This window comes from Drosophila biarmipes, chromosome 2L, assembly GCF_025231255.1.
Source record: "Drosophila biarmipes strain raj3 chromosome 2L, RU_DBia_V1.1, whole genome shotgun sequence".
Lineage (NCBI taxonomy): Eukaryota > Metazoa > Arthropoda > Insecta > Diptera > Drosophilidae > Drosophila > Drosophila biarmipes.
Window position 1 is genome coordinate 12,072,278 of NC_066612.1, and position 16,472 is coordinate 12,088,749.

General features: G+C 41.1%; 2 protein-coding genes across 3 annotated transcripts in view; both read right to left on the reverse strand.

Moving 5' to 3' along the window:
* Window positions 1-9,986: 9,986 nt before the first annotated feature.
* On the reverse strand, window positions 9,987-10,387 carry LOC108032603 (uncharacterized). The gene has a single exon (XM_050884872.1). It carries the CDS (start codon window positions 10,382-10,384, stop codon window positions 10,130-10,132), a length of 255 nt encoding a protein of 84 aa, XP_050740829.1. The 5' UTR covers window positions 10,385-10,387; the 3' UTR covers window positions 9,987-10,129.
* Window positions 10,388-10,393: 6 nt separating this feature from the next.
* LOC108032604 (guanine nucleotide-binding protein subunit gamma-e) overlaps window positions 10,394-16,472 on the reverse strand; it is a 38,034-nt gene continuing 31,955 nt past the window's right edge. Inside the window, exon 3 of one of the 2 annotated variants that reach the window (XM_017106531.3) lies at window positions 10,394-10,706. In XM_017106531.3, the coding sequence (XP_016962020.1) occupies window positions 10,601-10,706 (106 nt within the window). In that variant the 3' untranslated portion in view covers window positions 10,394-10,600. The remainder of the gene's footprint in view (window positions 10,707-16,472) is intronic. The other variant, XM_050884873.1, reaches the window with a different exon arrangement.

The window sequence follows — 16,472 nt, forward strand, 5'->3', positions numbered from 1 at the left end:
CACGAGAGCAAACATTCAGGCAAGCAGGCCAAGGCCAAACAATGGGCGGAAATGTGTGTCATATGGGGGGGGGAGGGCGAAAGGGGATGTTGCCCCCTATAGTTCGAGAAGGGCCGGGAAACATTATTTGTGCACTTTTGTTGCCCCTTTGTGGGCGTATTAACATATTCTTTGCTCTCCAGAAGCAAAAGGTCAGCCCTCGAGCGCAATGATGTATGCAAAATCCAGACGCCGATAAAGTTATCAGCCCCATTTGCCCCATCCTGGCTTTCATCCCTTCTTCCTTCCTTCCTGTCGGTGATTAGAGAGCGGCTCTGGCCGAAAGTTTTCACGGCAGCAATGGAAATTGAAGTGCAGCACAAATACTGCGTTTTTCCGTTTTTCACTTTAAGCCCTGGCTATTATCCGAGCAAATAAATAAACAAATTACTTTTACTTTTGCCGCTCGGGCGAAGAGCCGAAAGTAAGCTGGGGATAAAGTGTTGGGTAAATAAGCCGAAACGGCGGCGACTTTCAGTGGCAAGCCGGTTTAATATTATTAAAATATTTGCTGCTCTCAAAAAGCTTTCTATTTGCTTTTATTACGACCGTAGTCCGTGTTTTTCGCCCTGTTTGGACTGCGTGTGCAAAGTGCAAATTAACGAGCCGTGTTCACTGAAAAGAACGCACATATCAGCACATTCTGATGGCCTTCTTCCTGCTCTATGAGAGCGAATACAACCCAGACAGCCAGTGGATGGGAAAAAATGAAAACTGTTTGGCGTTATTAATTAAAGGACTGCGCATGAAACGCTCGCCTGATTGCCATTTTGTGCCGTTGATGGGGATAAATTAACTTTAACATGTAGATGGCGTATGCTTGAAGAGCCGGATGAATATCCTATCCAATTAACGGGATACGATCCTTTGAATTATATTTTCGAAATGATAGGATGACTTTGAATATAAATTTTTGGATTGCATTGTGTATAATTTGCAATACCTAAACTGCTATAATTAAACAGCCTCGAAACCAGCGAAGTTTCCATTTTATTAAACACAACTGTACCATACAAGTTATGCCTTTAAGTCTAAACAGATTCGGTTCCAGCAAGCATTTTGAATTAACCTACCACATTGATGATCCCTCAACAAATATTTATAATCTTACAAAAGATTTTACAAATACCCCTTTCCTATGGCTTCTCATTAAGCTCCCACCGAGAGTATTAGCCACTTCGCTGAAGACCAACAGACATTTTACCCTGCTTCATTGCACACTTGGCCGGGAAATATTTTAATAAATCTGTATACACGCACACACGCACACGATCGGGGAGGAAGTAAAGAAAAGTTGGTCGTAAAAGGAAAACATATTTTTATAGGCTTTCTCTTCGGCGCTTGGAAATGCAAACACAGTTGGCCGAGAAGGAGGTTAAAAGGGGTGGTGGCACAGCGGGCTGATTAAGGAAAAAATGTTTTCCTGTAGGTACACATTTATGTTTATGAAATTGGAACAGGTCGCTTTAATTAAGAGAGAGTGAAAAATGCTGGCGTGGCTGGTGAATATTTCATTTAACTTTTGCAAAGCACTTTGGCCCCTCTCCTCGGCGCCCCCTGTCATCATCTGTTGCCGCATTTTGGCATTCTTTTCGCTCTGTGCATTGCAGTTGGCTAACGAAAATTTCATTTAAATACCCAACAGTCCGCAAAGTATGCAACGATTTTTGTTCTCACTTTCCGTTTTCCCGTGCGTGTGTGTTGGTGTGCGTCTCTTTTTCGATGTCCGTGTGTGGGTGTGCTAAATGCACTTGTTCTAGATAATTAAAAATGTCATGCTACTTTTTTTCGCCACCCCTGCTGCTCGAGTTTTGCATTTAATTTGGTTGCACGTTTTACATTTTGTTGCCATATTTGGCTGAAATTTCGTTGCCTACTCTGCGGCGCCCTAGTTACGTATTCATCGCCCAGCCCGCTCTTGATTTCCGCCTTTGTTATTTGCGGAAATTCTGGGCTTATGCGTGAATAGTTTTGGCTTACACGTCACTTTGAATTTATTCCCTTTTTGGTGATTTTGTGTGGGCGTTTTTTCCTTCATTCATGCGTTTATTTTTACGGTGTGTAAATCGGATTTGGCGCTGGGGATCTTTACACTCGACTGGCCCGTGTGTGTGAGCGGAATATGGGATTAAAATGTATACCAATATTATTTTAGGCCTTGATGGCAAATGAGAAGATATTGTAGCAATTTAGCTGCTTTGTAATCTCCTATTGCAGCCTATTTTCATGGTTTTGATGTAGGTTACCCAGACTTTTTGAAACCAATTCAGTAAGATCAGTCATAAGAGCAAAAATGTAATTTAAAATCTTTGAAAAGGAAAGGAACTTTCGCAGCTAAAAAGAGCGTTCTCAGCCCCTTGACGCATTTGCATAATTATTTCCACCATGCCTCAACCGCAAAGAGAACTCTCCTGAATAGGACTGAACTATTGGCAAAACACTCAACAAATTGCAGGGAAAGTTGAACCGCAGAGTGCAAATATACCCAACCACATATTAAGGCTGCCCCCAAACTATTCCGCCTTTCTTCGCCTCCTTTGCTGGCAGTTGGCAAATTAATTGATCTGAGGTGGGATGAGCGGGCCGCCACTTGGCACTCGGAATTAATTTGACTCCCGCCAATAGAACCGTTTGAAAGTGTTGCTATACAAATTTTCTTTATTCCCCGGTTTAGTTTAGCGTCGAAAACTTTTTGGCGCTCTGCTCGCCAACTTGCCAACAATTGAGTGCTAAGTGTTTTTGCTTTCATTTGCGAATCGCTTGGTGGCAGAAGGATTCAGATTCCCAACCCCCTTCATTTTTTTGGGTAGCAGGTGATAATTTTTTCCACCGTAATTGAGTGCAGAACCTTTCAACGCCTCGGCACACAAAAGGGGTTAATCGGCTTCGTTCCGCAAGTCATTTGCATAATTGTGCCAGAAACACGGGCCAACTGAAGGGTCGCAGGATATAAGGATGTGCCGTCCTCCACCCGACTGCCCTCGAGCCCAAGTCGCTCGCAATTAAATTTAATGAGAATTAATGCTTATAAGATTTGACTGGATGCCATATTTTTTCCACTCGGTCGAGCCTCAAAAGCCCAATGCGGTAAATTACGGAAAAATATCAAAAGCCATTGAAATGGGTGGGAATTATGTTTCTTACACGGTGAAAATTAAAAAATATTATTCTGCGCTAATGTGCAGCTTAATTAAATAAAAAACCAAATGCCAAATGGATCTTAGGTAATTTTTAAGTTAATGCCTTTGGAAATAACGTGGCCATTTGAATTAACCAAGCCTTCACAGAAAAACTTTCGAATGTTTTTACTCAGGGCTTGCGATTTTCCACTGCTGATTATTTTCGTGGGGCTGTGACCTTTCGGTGGTTGGGTCCTCGGCCAATTTACAGCTGCTTTCATTATTCATGTTTAAATTCAGCTTCCTGGCCGCCTGGCTTTTTGCTGTTTTTATCACCAGGCGGCTGCCCAAAGAAACTTTCGTCGGTCATGCAAAAAGCGCAAAGCGACCGCAAGATAAACGTTAAACAAACTTTATGCAATCCAAACGAACAGAAAACAGCCAGGACCCCACCGAAAAAAGGGGGGAGGCCAGAGTAAAGCCCGATAATTTTGCTGTTGCTTTTTTAAATAAAATATAAATCAAGCCATGTGTCAGGGCGAGTTGGGAGATGGGGGCGCTGTTTGAGGTGCTGTGAGTGCTCTTCGGGCTGCAGCCTGTCACCAGTCCGTTCGTCAGTGGGGCAGAGAGAGACAGACAGCCAGTCAGGTAACTAAGCCAGACTGTCAAACAGTTGGCTTTCCCCATGGTGAGATTTCCCAGCACTTTCCTCCTACCTATTTTTTGTTTTTTTTTTTTTTGAGCACTGATAAATCCCTGCGCTGACAGTTCGTTGACTGCTTTAGCGGCTCCTGTTCGCCCACCTGAGTTCCCCCGGGCGGGAAAAGAAAGAAGAAAGCTTTCCCTGGCACACGCTGCGTATGCTTGATAAGCAATCCCCAGCTGACACGTTAATTAGGATAGGAGAGCAGGCCTTGACGTGATTCTGGCCATGTTGCGGGGTTCTCATTAAAAACCCAAGCCCAAAACCATTTTCATAATCAAACAGAAACGAAAGTCAACCGAAAAGCAAGGCCGCAGCAGAGCAGCAGTCATGTCAATTGCATTAGAAATTGCATTTAATGAGCACTGCAGGAAAGGGGGTGCAGAAAAGGTTGGACGGGCCCAGAGGTACGGGGGAGGCCAAGTCAAATGGCGTGGAAAATGGCGACACTGAGGCGCCAAAATGGCACACAGCAAATGAATAGCATTCCCAGCTGTCTTTAAGTTTATGGCACCCGAGCTCTTAAATCACTCAATTTCGCACAAACATTTATTAATCACATTTACTTCCATTGTCGGCCAGCGTAAAATATCGAACTGAACTGATTTGCATGCACAAAAGGCAATTTATAATCGCTGCCTGGGGACTGGCCGTTTCGTGATCATTTATTGTCCGGCCATTGTGAGTCAACCATTGTCACTGCCTTTTCTGGGCAATTGAAATGCAAATTCGATTGTGCCCCCCAAACATGTGAAATAATTTTGACAAATTTTCTGAATGCTGTGTGTCCCCTGGGGAACACTTTTAAATGTGTTAAGCCAGCCCCCAGTTCTCCTTAAACCCTTTAATTTAAAGGCAGCCAAACAGCCGCCTTCTGTGTATCCAGCTGAGAGGGGCTCCCAATCTGATTTGAAAAGACCACATACCGGGCCCCTCAACCGAGTGAGAAATGAATACTTGATAAACCAACGATGGGCAATAAATACCCATGTAGCTATGGAGAGTGGAGGATACTTGCCCATCCTAACTGCCTGTCCCCTTTTTTCATGCAGCTCCAAGGTAATTTAAACACTTCCGAGCCGAACACTCTGCTCCTGAGTGACTTCCCCTGGATTTTGTTTTTCATATTGCCCCGGGGTGGCATTAATTTCGCACTCTGGCAATTGGCATATAAATATTCGGCAAGGCTGCCATTTTTTCGTGGTTGCGGTCCGCTCCGTAGTCAGCTCAATTTGCATATGAAATGTGTCTAAATATGAAGATATTTGCCAGCCACTTAAGCGCAATATCGGCCAGCCACTTAAGGTTATTCGCCACATTTCGAAGAATTTAAGGAAAAAAGGGTTCCCTAAAAATAAACTCGACAGTGCTTGGTGTTTAATTAGAATCTTTATTTGTTGTAGCAGCAGCATCTGAAACAATACACATTTTTAAAACCCATTGAGACAGAAATCTGATAATCAGGCGCATGACTCATTGCTTTCAGGCAGACAAAGGCGGGCAGCAAATGCCAATCCATTTTCTAATCGGATCTAACTGACTGGCAATGCCAGTCATTGTCACAGTTCAATGCCTCTGAATTGTTGAATTTGCAGAGCCAAAATGTTATTTAAAAGGCAGAGGGCTTTTCCTTAGCTTAAATTGAATTGTTACTGAATGATGGGCAGCCGTTTTTTGGGGTGGCCCTAATGAACTAAACCAAATGGATTATTCATCACGCATACGCACCGTTTGCTAATTACTCGAAACATGTTCTGCAACAATTGAACAACTTGATGAAATTCAAAGGGAAACTTGGCCCGCCTAAAAGTTTGCTGCTTATCCGGCAAGCTGGCAAGCTGGCAAACTGGCAGGAAAGCAAGAAGCAAAAGTTGGCAACAACAGACGCAGTTTAAGAAACTGTCGCCGGCTGCTCTTTATACTCCCTGCAATCCCTCCATACTTACGCCAAGTGCAATTGTCAAGGCCGGGATGCTGAAATGAGATTGAACCCAAAGTTGTTGGCGGTCGGCAGAGCGAAGACGAGGTTAATCTGGAGAAATACATTTAAATTTGCTCAAAACGAAGCACAAGCGCAATTATGTACAGGCCAAAAAGCAGAAATACGAAATAATACTAACTGAATACGGTAAGTATGGAACTTAGGCAAAGCATGGCAAAGGAAGGGGGAAGCACAAGGCAGCATCATCATCAAAGCACAATAATCATCATCAACATCAACAATTCGGGTTAGGATCGTAGCACGGTGGTCGGGAAAGCTTCTTCGATTGACGGGAAATTGGGGGAAATAAAACACAATCGACATTTTTGTTGGTTTTTTTGTTTTTTTTTTATAGAGAGGGTAGTTTTTCTCCGCTAAGGATTTTCAAAGTTTACTTTTATTTAGAGAAGTTCCTTTAATGATAATCATACTTATGCTTTGTTTTTCAATTAGCTCTTTTGCCTTTTGCTTACTGTTGATTTCTTTTTTTAGTAGATGTTGTTTAACAGCTAAATACATGTTCGTTATATCATACTATTTGAGTTTCGTGTTTGCTTTCTTCAGGTGACCTTCTTCCTCTCACCTATTCGTGTGGTTTGTTTTTGCTTTTGCTGCGTTAAAATTCTCTTACTAACTAGTTTTTTAGCTTTGGTTTTTGTTTTTTTCTAAATTATAATTGTTTTATTTTGTTTGTTTTGGTTTCTGGTTTTGCCTTGGGTCTTATTCGGCACCGTGACTTTGTTTGTCTGAGTTCGCAATTCGACAAGTTTAAGAATCAATCATATCATATAAGTTTCAGAATCTTAATCTATATGTCCATATATCTTAGTAATTACGTCACTTAATACCCTAAATTGTAACAATAAGTATTTTTTCCACTGGTAAATAGTACACACATTTAATGAATACACATAGTAATATTTGCCATAAAGCGTATCTTTAATATTGAGTTTATCTTTAATCTGTAATATACTGGGCTTGTCCATATATAATTTAAACGCTTTCAATGAACTGTAACATCAACTTACCGCCTAGACAATAGTGTTCTTTGTATTTACCTAGTTTGACTTTGGCCTGACATCGCTAATGCTCTGCTCAAGGCAGCTCGCGGTTATCGCAGCTTTTGGCACATACTGTACTTCTGCTTCTGTGCAATCGTCAACTGTTTTCACTTATCTGCTAGAATCTGTAATTGAGTTCGCCTCGATTCGTCTAACATTCCATAACTTTGGTGTAATATTTCTCTGGTATATATATGTAGATATTAATAGTTATTTTTAAATTTAACATTTATATAGTTGCATATGATAATGCTTAAACTTGCTGGAAAATGACTATATTTAACCTTTGCTTCACTTTTCCATCATTCCGTCTATCCTTTCACAAATGACCCTCAACATTAATTTTTCTATGGTTTGCCTTGTTGTGACTAATTGTAATACGATTATTTAACGATTTTCGATTAAATACTGACGAAGTGTGAGTACAGCTAACAAACGAGCTTTTCCGGTGCCCCAAACTCAGTCAAATCCGTTGGGAACAATCGTATGTTATCAAATCGAAGGAAACTTCTCAAGAACTTATCCTCTTCTGGTCGGCGACACTTGTTCAATTTTGGTGGCACCCTCACACCCATTTCGCCGGGACTACATGCCCGGTTACTCCACGTGCTTAGTGCTCTCTTGAACGCATGTTCAATTCCGCGCGGGAACTAACTGGAACTACCTAAATTATGTCAGTCTGGACTGAGCTTGAGGCACTGAACTTAATTGCTCTTGCGTACAAGACTATACATTTATATATATTAATTTTAGCTTGAACTTTATGCTTTGATTTCAACTTCCAATCAGACGTTTACACTATGCGGATATGAAGCATGCAAGTGTGGTCTGGCCACACTGATTGTTCCACATCCCAGGGCGTTCCACCTGTCTGTGAAGACTGGCAATGCCCCTAGGGTACTGCCAGTCTTCAGGCCTTTTGATTATACTTCACTGACTCGTTTCAATCGTTTCCCTATATATGCCAATTCGTCGTATGAGTATATAATATTTTGAATTATATTATTTTTGTAACCACCAATACCTTATTTTAATTTTGTGTATTTTTTCTGCTCAATTTTGAGATGCAGCTTCTGTCTTCTCGGGTTGGAGACTCTCGGTTTAGCCTTTGGGGTTTCTGATGCTCGATCTTGACGTAGCGCCTTGCTACTTTGTGCTTCTCGTAATCTTGATGTTCCATTTTCACGTTCCCTTTGGAGCCCAAACAGTTGCTGTAGGCTTGGGCTCCTTGACTTGATTTCCCTACATCCTTGGGCTGTCCTTATGATTTACCTCTAGTTCGTTAGCTATTGTGTTCTGATACATCTTATTCTCAGGGGCCTTTAACTTCTCCTTTTTGCCATTCGTTTTCTCGGAATTTGCGTCTGCTCCGTCTTGCGTCTTATTTGTAAGTTTTCTTTTCTGCTTGCTGTAATTCGAGTTGCTGTAGAGTTTTGCGCGACTTACTTATAATTAATTTTACGCTCTCTGCTCAATTTGCTACTTTGTTTCTCAACTTAATATTATCATTAAATGTTTTCATTTAGTCGCTACATAATTGAAGTGTTCTTCTCATTAAGGGTCAGTTTTATATTTTGTTTGTAACCTCAGTTTGTCGTTTCACTAATTTCAAGTGTCGTGTTGAATGTATTGTGTTTGTGTTTTGGTTGTTGTCTTTTTCTTCTCATCTTCTTGTTCATCCTAATGCTGAAAATATAGGTCTAACTTGTTAATGGAAATCATTGCGATAAGCTGAACTTAGCATTTTATTAACGTAAACACATAAAATCGTCTTTGCTAGATTTTTTATGACCTTCTTTCAAACAGCTGAACAGCGCCTTGTTTTTTCGGGAACAGCCACTGGGGCACGCCCGTTCAATATCGTATATAATAGTTAATAATATAATATAGTTTACTCTTGTTCGTTTTTGGTTTGTCAAGTCCATTCTGCAGTTACGCATATAACATATAAAGTTTCAGCTGACTTTTGTGGATCTCTCTAAAGTATTTCACTAAGCTGGTTCAACTATGATCCATACGAATATTGTGGGGTCCTCTTCAATAGTTAGTTGTTCTCGTATGGGTTTTCAGTGTTTGTGTATGTTGTCTGCGTATATAATAATATTCCGCTAGTTAATCGTAAACATATTTGTTATAACTTAATATAATATTATCATCCTCGAGTAACTACAGCGTCTGCCTTTAAATAGCTCGATTGCCTAGCGTATAACTCTATAATTATGTATGTTGTATATAAAATTATAGTATTCATATATTCGTATATACTATATGTTGAATTAAGTAAACACAATTGAATTTCTGCTCGGTTAGCGTTTGCCTGGCTACCAAATAAAAAAGCGCTACTCAAAAATACGAAACTACTTAAATATTTAGCCCTTGATCTTAATCGCATTCCTGTGAATCATGAAAAGTTTTCTCTAAACAAAGGTTGTTTTTATCTATTTCTATCGGTTTTCCATTCTGGGGGGTAGTTTCTTGGACAAGCTTTGCGGGAGAAACCTTTTATAAAAGTTTGTAGGTTTATTGGTTTCGCTTGGGATTTCTGGGCGCTTCTAAGGCTTCTTGTTGACTCTACTGATGATGGGTGGGTTACATTAATCGAGGCATTGCCATTAAGTTGCGCTTGCCCATTTTCTTGTTCATGACTGATATGATTGAGTTAGCGTTGTCGACTACTGTGTTTTGGTTTTGGTTTCGGTTCGGGTGGGATTGGATGATGGAATGTTATGTCGATGATGATGATGTGCAAAGAAATACATAGCGATATTGAAACGATACTTCTAAGAATGTATGGCATGCAGTAACGACTAGGAACGATAGCTAGAAAGAACGAAGAGGGATGAACGAGCGAGTAGAGTTGAAGAGAAGTAAAAGAGAGACGAGCTTATAACGACGAGAGAGAAACGACGAAAGATCGACAACGATGAGGAGCGCACGAGATGATGGATCGAGTTCGTGATAAAGTAACGAGTCGAGTAGCGAGTAGCGAGTTACGAGTAGCGCGTATCTGGTGTCCGCACTCGTTTCTCTGGGTGTTCAGGATGTTTTCTGGCTGTTCTCTCCTCACACAGAAGGCTGTGGGCTGTGGTTCACTGCTTCCACTACGCAGCGCATTTTGATTATATTTATTGAGATGAGATTGTAAGACTGTGGGCATAATTTTCACAACTTAAGCCTATATCGAACTCATACCAAGCAACACCCGATGTCCTTCGGCCCCTGCAATTTAGTGCCACCTCCTGCGGCGATAGGTGACCTGTTCGTTGACCAGCTGCCAGAACTTGGCATTTAGCCACAGGACGAACAGGAGCAGCTGCATGAGCAGCGGCCATTGCTGCAGCTCGTACCGCGTCCTTCGCACCAGCTGCTGCAGGCGTCGTCCGCCCCGCTTCCCCCCGCCGCCCGTCGACCGATCCTCCGGCGGCTCATAGCTCAAGTTGTAGTTGTAGTAGTAGTAGTAGTTGTTGTTGTAGTGCTGCATCTCCACCGGCACCAGATCTAGGGACTCATCCCGTCCCGAAACTTGGCTGCCACATCGGCTCTGGGTCTCTAATTGCTGATGATCTTGATCGAAGTCATATTGATTGGTTGCTGGGTCTGTTGTTGTTGTTGTGGTATGAGTCGTGGAATGGGTTGCATTATTGTTGTTTGGCTGGTTATCATAGTTATGGCGGTATTTCTGTGGTTTACGATAATATTACATGATAACGCATTTGCCCTTTTCGGCCCACGGATTGTTCTTCTTATCCGGCGCGTTGATCAACGGATCGTTCTTCTCGTTCTCCTCGATGAACGAGCGCATTCTGCAAAGAAATATTTCAACTGTGAATATTTTTCGGTTAAAATGTTGAAGGGTGGTTTAAAAAATTATATCGATAATGCTACCAAAGCAGGTATAACTTTTGATTAAGGAAGTCCACAGATCCGCTATGAATGATCAATATAAGTTAGTAATGGAACCTTGAGAAACCATGCTCTATGTGGTTTTGTTTATCATTCTTTATTTGTTTAACATAGTAAGTTGTGTAAAAGTGTATGAAAGTGATTCCTGTTTGCTGAAACTACTGGTATCCCACAACTCACTATAATGATTATATTATGCACCTAAAGGTGGTTTATAATTATGATCCCATTTCGTTCACCTCCACCGTAAACCTTAGCTGAGCTCCAACAATTTAATTTGGTAATCTCGTACTTTAAAGCTCATAAAATGCGTAAGCTTCCGGTCTGCCTGGCCTTAGTAACAAATCAAGACATTTTAAAGGTATAAATTCAAAAAAGGGGGCATCCGTCCGCACTTAAAGCTAAGCGGACATAAACTTGTAAATACCTCACTTGTGGCGGGGGGGAAAAGGATTTTTCGGGGAAATCGGGTTAGAACTTGGGGTCTGAATGGCAGAGGACAGCAGATTTTATGTTAATCCACACGCAGATGGACATTAAAAATGTTTGAACAGTTTGCACGCGCCAAGGAAACTAACATTTCGCAACCCCCTTCGGAACCTTCTTCCCCCCTCGGAAAATTCGCATATAAATTTGGGGCTTTGTTGCCGCTCTGCCATTGTTGCTTTTTGTTGTAATACGCTTATCCTTTGGGCCATAAAAATGGTGGCCCTGCCATTCGCATTTGTCCCTCACGTTATTCCCTCCGACTGTCTGCCAGTCGCTTCTCCTTCATCTGTTTATCTATTTTTATTTCGCATTCGCTACTTTCCTCAAGACAAAACATTTCGTACTTTTCCCTTCCACACTTTTATAAACATTTCTTTTTTTGCAAAATTTGCAGGAATTTATTTATTTAAAGGGCGTGTTTGCGAGGAGAAGAAAACAGCTTGAAGGCACATCTTCTGGCAGCTGCGAAATAGACAGTTTGAGAGACTGTCGTCTGCGAATGAGTTTTGCATTTCAATTCGTTAGTTCGGTAGTTCCCTGTCTCTCACCCCAAACTTCACCCTTGAGTATCTCAAATACAAAACCTTCTTTATTGCTTTCTTGTTAATAAGACTTTGTGAAAGTTTTTAAATTGAAGGAGTAGAAGTACTTTTCATGTTCTTTTTGAACTCTAACAGGAAGTATATCTTTGAGAAAGAAATGGCCTTTTATTGTTAAATATTTGATGTAAAAAGGGTTGTTAAAATAGTTTTAAGCCATTAGAATGTATAAGTTAAAAACTACTTTATGTAAATATCATTACATTATAAAAAAAACTCAACAAATTAAAAAAAATATTTATTTACCAGAGAAAGTTCGAGTATTTCTATACATCAATTTGATTTTCATTGAAAGTTCTACTGATAAATATTTGCCTTGTGCTGGTTAAATCTAAGAAACTTATTAGAGAGGAAGAGCTTGAGGCACTTTTCCCACCCAAAACCCAGTAAATAAATACTTCGATTGCCCATTTGCCTCGGTTGCTTTCTGCACTTTCCGGCAAACAAATTGCATATTCCAAAAGCGGCAGCATTTTGTGGCTTTATTTATTGGACAAATGTTTTCCCTTGGCTTCTTGGCCAAATGTTGCAGCTGTTTCTTGGCCTTAAATTCCCCGCTCCACTTGGCCGGGGTTTCTGCTTGGGCTTTTATTTAACCGCAAAATTGGTTTAAGCTCGGTGCGGGTTCTTTGATGTTCGGCTTGTTCGATTAATTTAATGATTTCCATTTCATGGTGCGACATTTTCAGGTGCTTGTCATCAATACTTTTGATTGCTTCCCTGCTAAGCCCTTCTCACTCCTGGGTCTCAATTATCAAATGCCAAGGTGTGCGCAGGTGGGCTCGCCCCTCGTGTAATAAAGGGCGTGGCATGCATGCATAATTTAACTTAACAAGACCATGTCGTCGGCAGCGATGTCCTTGTTACCCCGGTGTCGTTATCCTCATGCCCGTGCGTGTGTTTAAGTTTGGGTTTTGTGTGTGTTTGCTGGATTTTCTCTATTTCCTTGCTCATTTTCCGCATCAACAGAGCAAAAGGCAATGTCATGCCAGTGGTTGGGGAAATATGCCTCGAAGGACTGCCTAAAACAATGTCCCCTGCATCATCCCCGTCCCCACCACATTTTGGTCTCCATTCGGCCTAGCTAATGGGCTTATGACTTTGCGGTTTCAGCCTGTGCAACCGGGAAAACTCGCATACACAGAAACGTAAAAATGAAAATCCACCGAGCTTAGGAAATATTCTTTTTGCCCCTCCACTGTTTTCCCTGGTCTCTGTGCTTTTTAAGGGTAAACAAAGGCCAAGGGTTTCCAGGGGTTCGAGATTCGGTTCGGCAGTCAAGGCCAGGTCGAAGCGCAGTAAACAAAGTTGTTATGATGACGTTGGATCTTTGGCAGGCTGAAAGTAAATTTGGAAAATACCCAGGAACGAGGTCCTTCGGCTGACCTCAAGGCTGGGGAGTCCAGCCTAAATCCTTTTCGGAAAGCGTGTTGCCGAACATGCATTTTTAATGAGAGCAACAAAGCGGATTGAAAAGGGTAGGGACCCCTGGGATATCTGGTTTAAAAGATAGAGCAAATAATGACCCCGAATGAAGTAATAGCAATTAAAATGTATTGCCATCAAAGTTGAGTACACTTTGGAAAGCCATGAAATAATCTAGAATTTCGCTCGTGAGTTTCTCATTTGCCTTGGAGCTTCTTAGGCCCACAAGTGCATGACATCATTAGCATCTGCGATGAGTTTCCCTTGTTTTGGACAACTTTTCTCATAACACACAATATAAGTAAAAGTAGGCGAAATGCCACAGGGACATAAAAACTTTTATTCGTCATCTGCATTTAATTTGAGTGCCTTTGCCGAACATCAAGAAAAGCCTGCATGGAAAGCAGGTTGAGTGCCTCTCGGGCTGCCATTCAGTGGGGAACACATTGAAAACTAATTCAGCAGCCGTTAATTTAATATGTAGACCGCAAGTCTGCCGTCGTTTCCCTTCAAGTCTGAGTCCCCTTTTGCCAAACACAAGCCCACATGGCCATGTCGACCACGCTGGGCTTTTATGTGCTAATTGAAAAGCCTCCCGCTCCCATTTCCATTCCCCACTCTGCTCTCCGATGTACATATCCACCCACATACACCCCGGGTGAAATGGCAGTCAGAACTGAATAATTGTGAGAGCCTCAAATGAAAAGTCATTTGGACGCACTTCCCGAGAAACAGAGGTCCTGACAACGTTTTGCTTTCAGGGTTAGGCGAGCTAATGTTCTGTGGCGAACCATGATGAAATCGGAATGGGGGTAACAGGAAGTTGAACCGCAAACATCGAAAGATGATGAAATTAAACAATAATGGAAATCAGCGGATGTATGCATTAGGAGAAATAAATAATTCAGAGAAGACAATATGAAATAATTCAAGGGGGTAGAGAAATATTTATTTAACACATTAAACTCCTTTGATTTCTAGTTCTTAGGTATTCTAATTGTTAAATTTTTAAATTATTCTCTAATAAAAATCAATATGATACTCTTGTTAAAAATAAAATTCAAATTAACAACAAAGCAATTGGAAGTAAGCCTTAATTGACAGGAAAACAGACACCGTTTTGTAATTTTCATTAAAATCGAAACGAAATCAGCATTAAATTCAGGCTGATGGTTTCGATTAATGGAGTAATTTGTCCTATGCTTATCTCCAAATGAAATTCGATTCAGCTAGCTCACCCTCATCAATCTAGTCTCAACGGAACGAGAGACACACGCAACATCTATAATTAAATGCGAAACCGACATTTGGAATTCCTCCCTTTTTCCGCCCAAAGCCATTCATGCGACCATTTACCTTTGAAAGTTTCCCTCCACCTTTTCCGGTCTGTCAGCTGCACAAAAAACATAAACACGATGTAAATGTTGATTTATGACGACCACAAACACACGAGTGCCCATGGTGCGTATGCGTAATCGCACGCAATCTTAAGCGCCCGAAAGCATGCTACAAAAAGCATTATTTATCGATGGCAACCGCAGCCGCAGCAGAAGGCGCTCGCATTCGAAAGCAGATAGCTTAGATCCAGCAGCTCCGAAATTAGAATTGCCTGCTTTTCCGGAAAGCCCAGAGTATAGGGAAAACCCCATCCCTTGTCTCAGCTCCCACATACATTTCATATTCAGCTTGGGTAAACAAGTGCGTCAGCCACATGTCAATTTGCATCTGCGTGTGTTTTCCAGTGTGTGTTCGCCTTTATCCCAGCCCCAAATGCCGCACCCCTCGATTCCACCCCCTCCACAAACACTGTTTATCTTCGCCACGCATGTGACAGAAATGAAAAGCTTAAAATTTCATTTCAAGCCTATTTTAATTGTTTACACACAACGGACGGTTTGGGGGAAATCCGAAAACATTCCTTATTCTCTTCATTTCTATCAGGTATCCCTAAATAGAAAAACAATTTGTGGCAGAGGGCTTTTGACTAATTTTTCCTACTTATTCAGCTATAAATATTTAATTGAAATAACACAGCTTTTTAAATATGAAATGTTTTAAAATCTAATGGGCAAAAAAATATTCCTTGGGCTTCTGGTTAAAACTAAAGAGTAAATATAAGTATAATAAGTATATATATTATAAGTATATAAATAATATATAATTCAGAAAGATCTTAAATTTTGATTTTAAAAGTGACTTGCAGGGTAAATAAGAAAAATATATCGCAGAGCACCTATAAGCCTCACTACCCAACTAAAATATGCATGTTTTTCGCTAGTTTTCCCACACTATAAGCATAAATAGGGAGTGTTTTTTGCACGACCTTCGTCATAAACTAATTTCTAGCTCATTTCACCCTCCCACACACTCACACACACATGGCTCTCATCTCGATAAGGCTGTCTCTGTGTGTGTGAGTCGCGGCCTTCTGCTTAATTTAGCACACTTTTAAGCGCCACAGCAAGAAAAACAGAAAACCTGTGCCGAAGAAACGCAAATGGCACTTAAAACTCAGCAGACAAAACTTTGAGGGTCTTCCATAGCCATAATTTGCATATGTGGTCGTGGGCACACGTGAGTGCCTGTGCCTCGGTAGTTGTGAGCCAGGGTCTTGTGTTCTTCCAGCTAATTGCATTTTAATGCGCATTATTCAGCTGCCCATTGCATATTTCTCAGGTGCTTGCAACACAGAAATATGCATAAAATTCCGCTGCGGTTGTTTGTTTCCCTATTTAGCATAAATAAATTGCATGTGGGATATGCAAATTCGCTGTTGTTACACGCTGAACGGGTGTGGATGCATTTTATTAGGTAAGCGGTGGGCGAGATTTGCATACCTAAGGAGGTGGGGCATAACCGTGATGGCATATGATCGTTTGAATTGTGCTGACATTGTAGAGCACTACTAATCCTAAATATATATAATAGAAAATGTTCCCTTACTGGCCTGATTCAATTGGCTAGGATACTTCTTCTTTTCAGTCTCAATATTTATCTTCTGGTAGTGAATTCCTGCAAAATTCATTTGGCACGTTAAGCAAACTGCAACTCGCCACTGATTTCTGGAGGTCAAAGAATCAGAAAATCCCAAAATGCGCAATGAACTGCTAAACGCCGAGTCAAGAATGAACAACTGTTGGCTGATGTTCGACT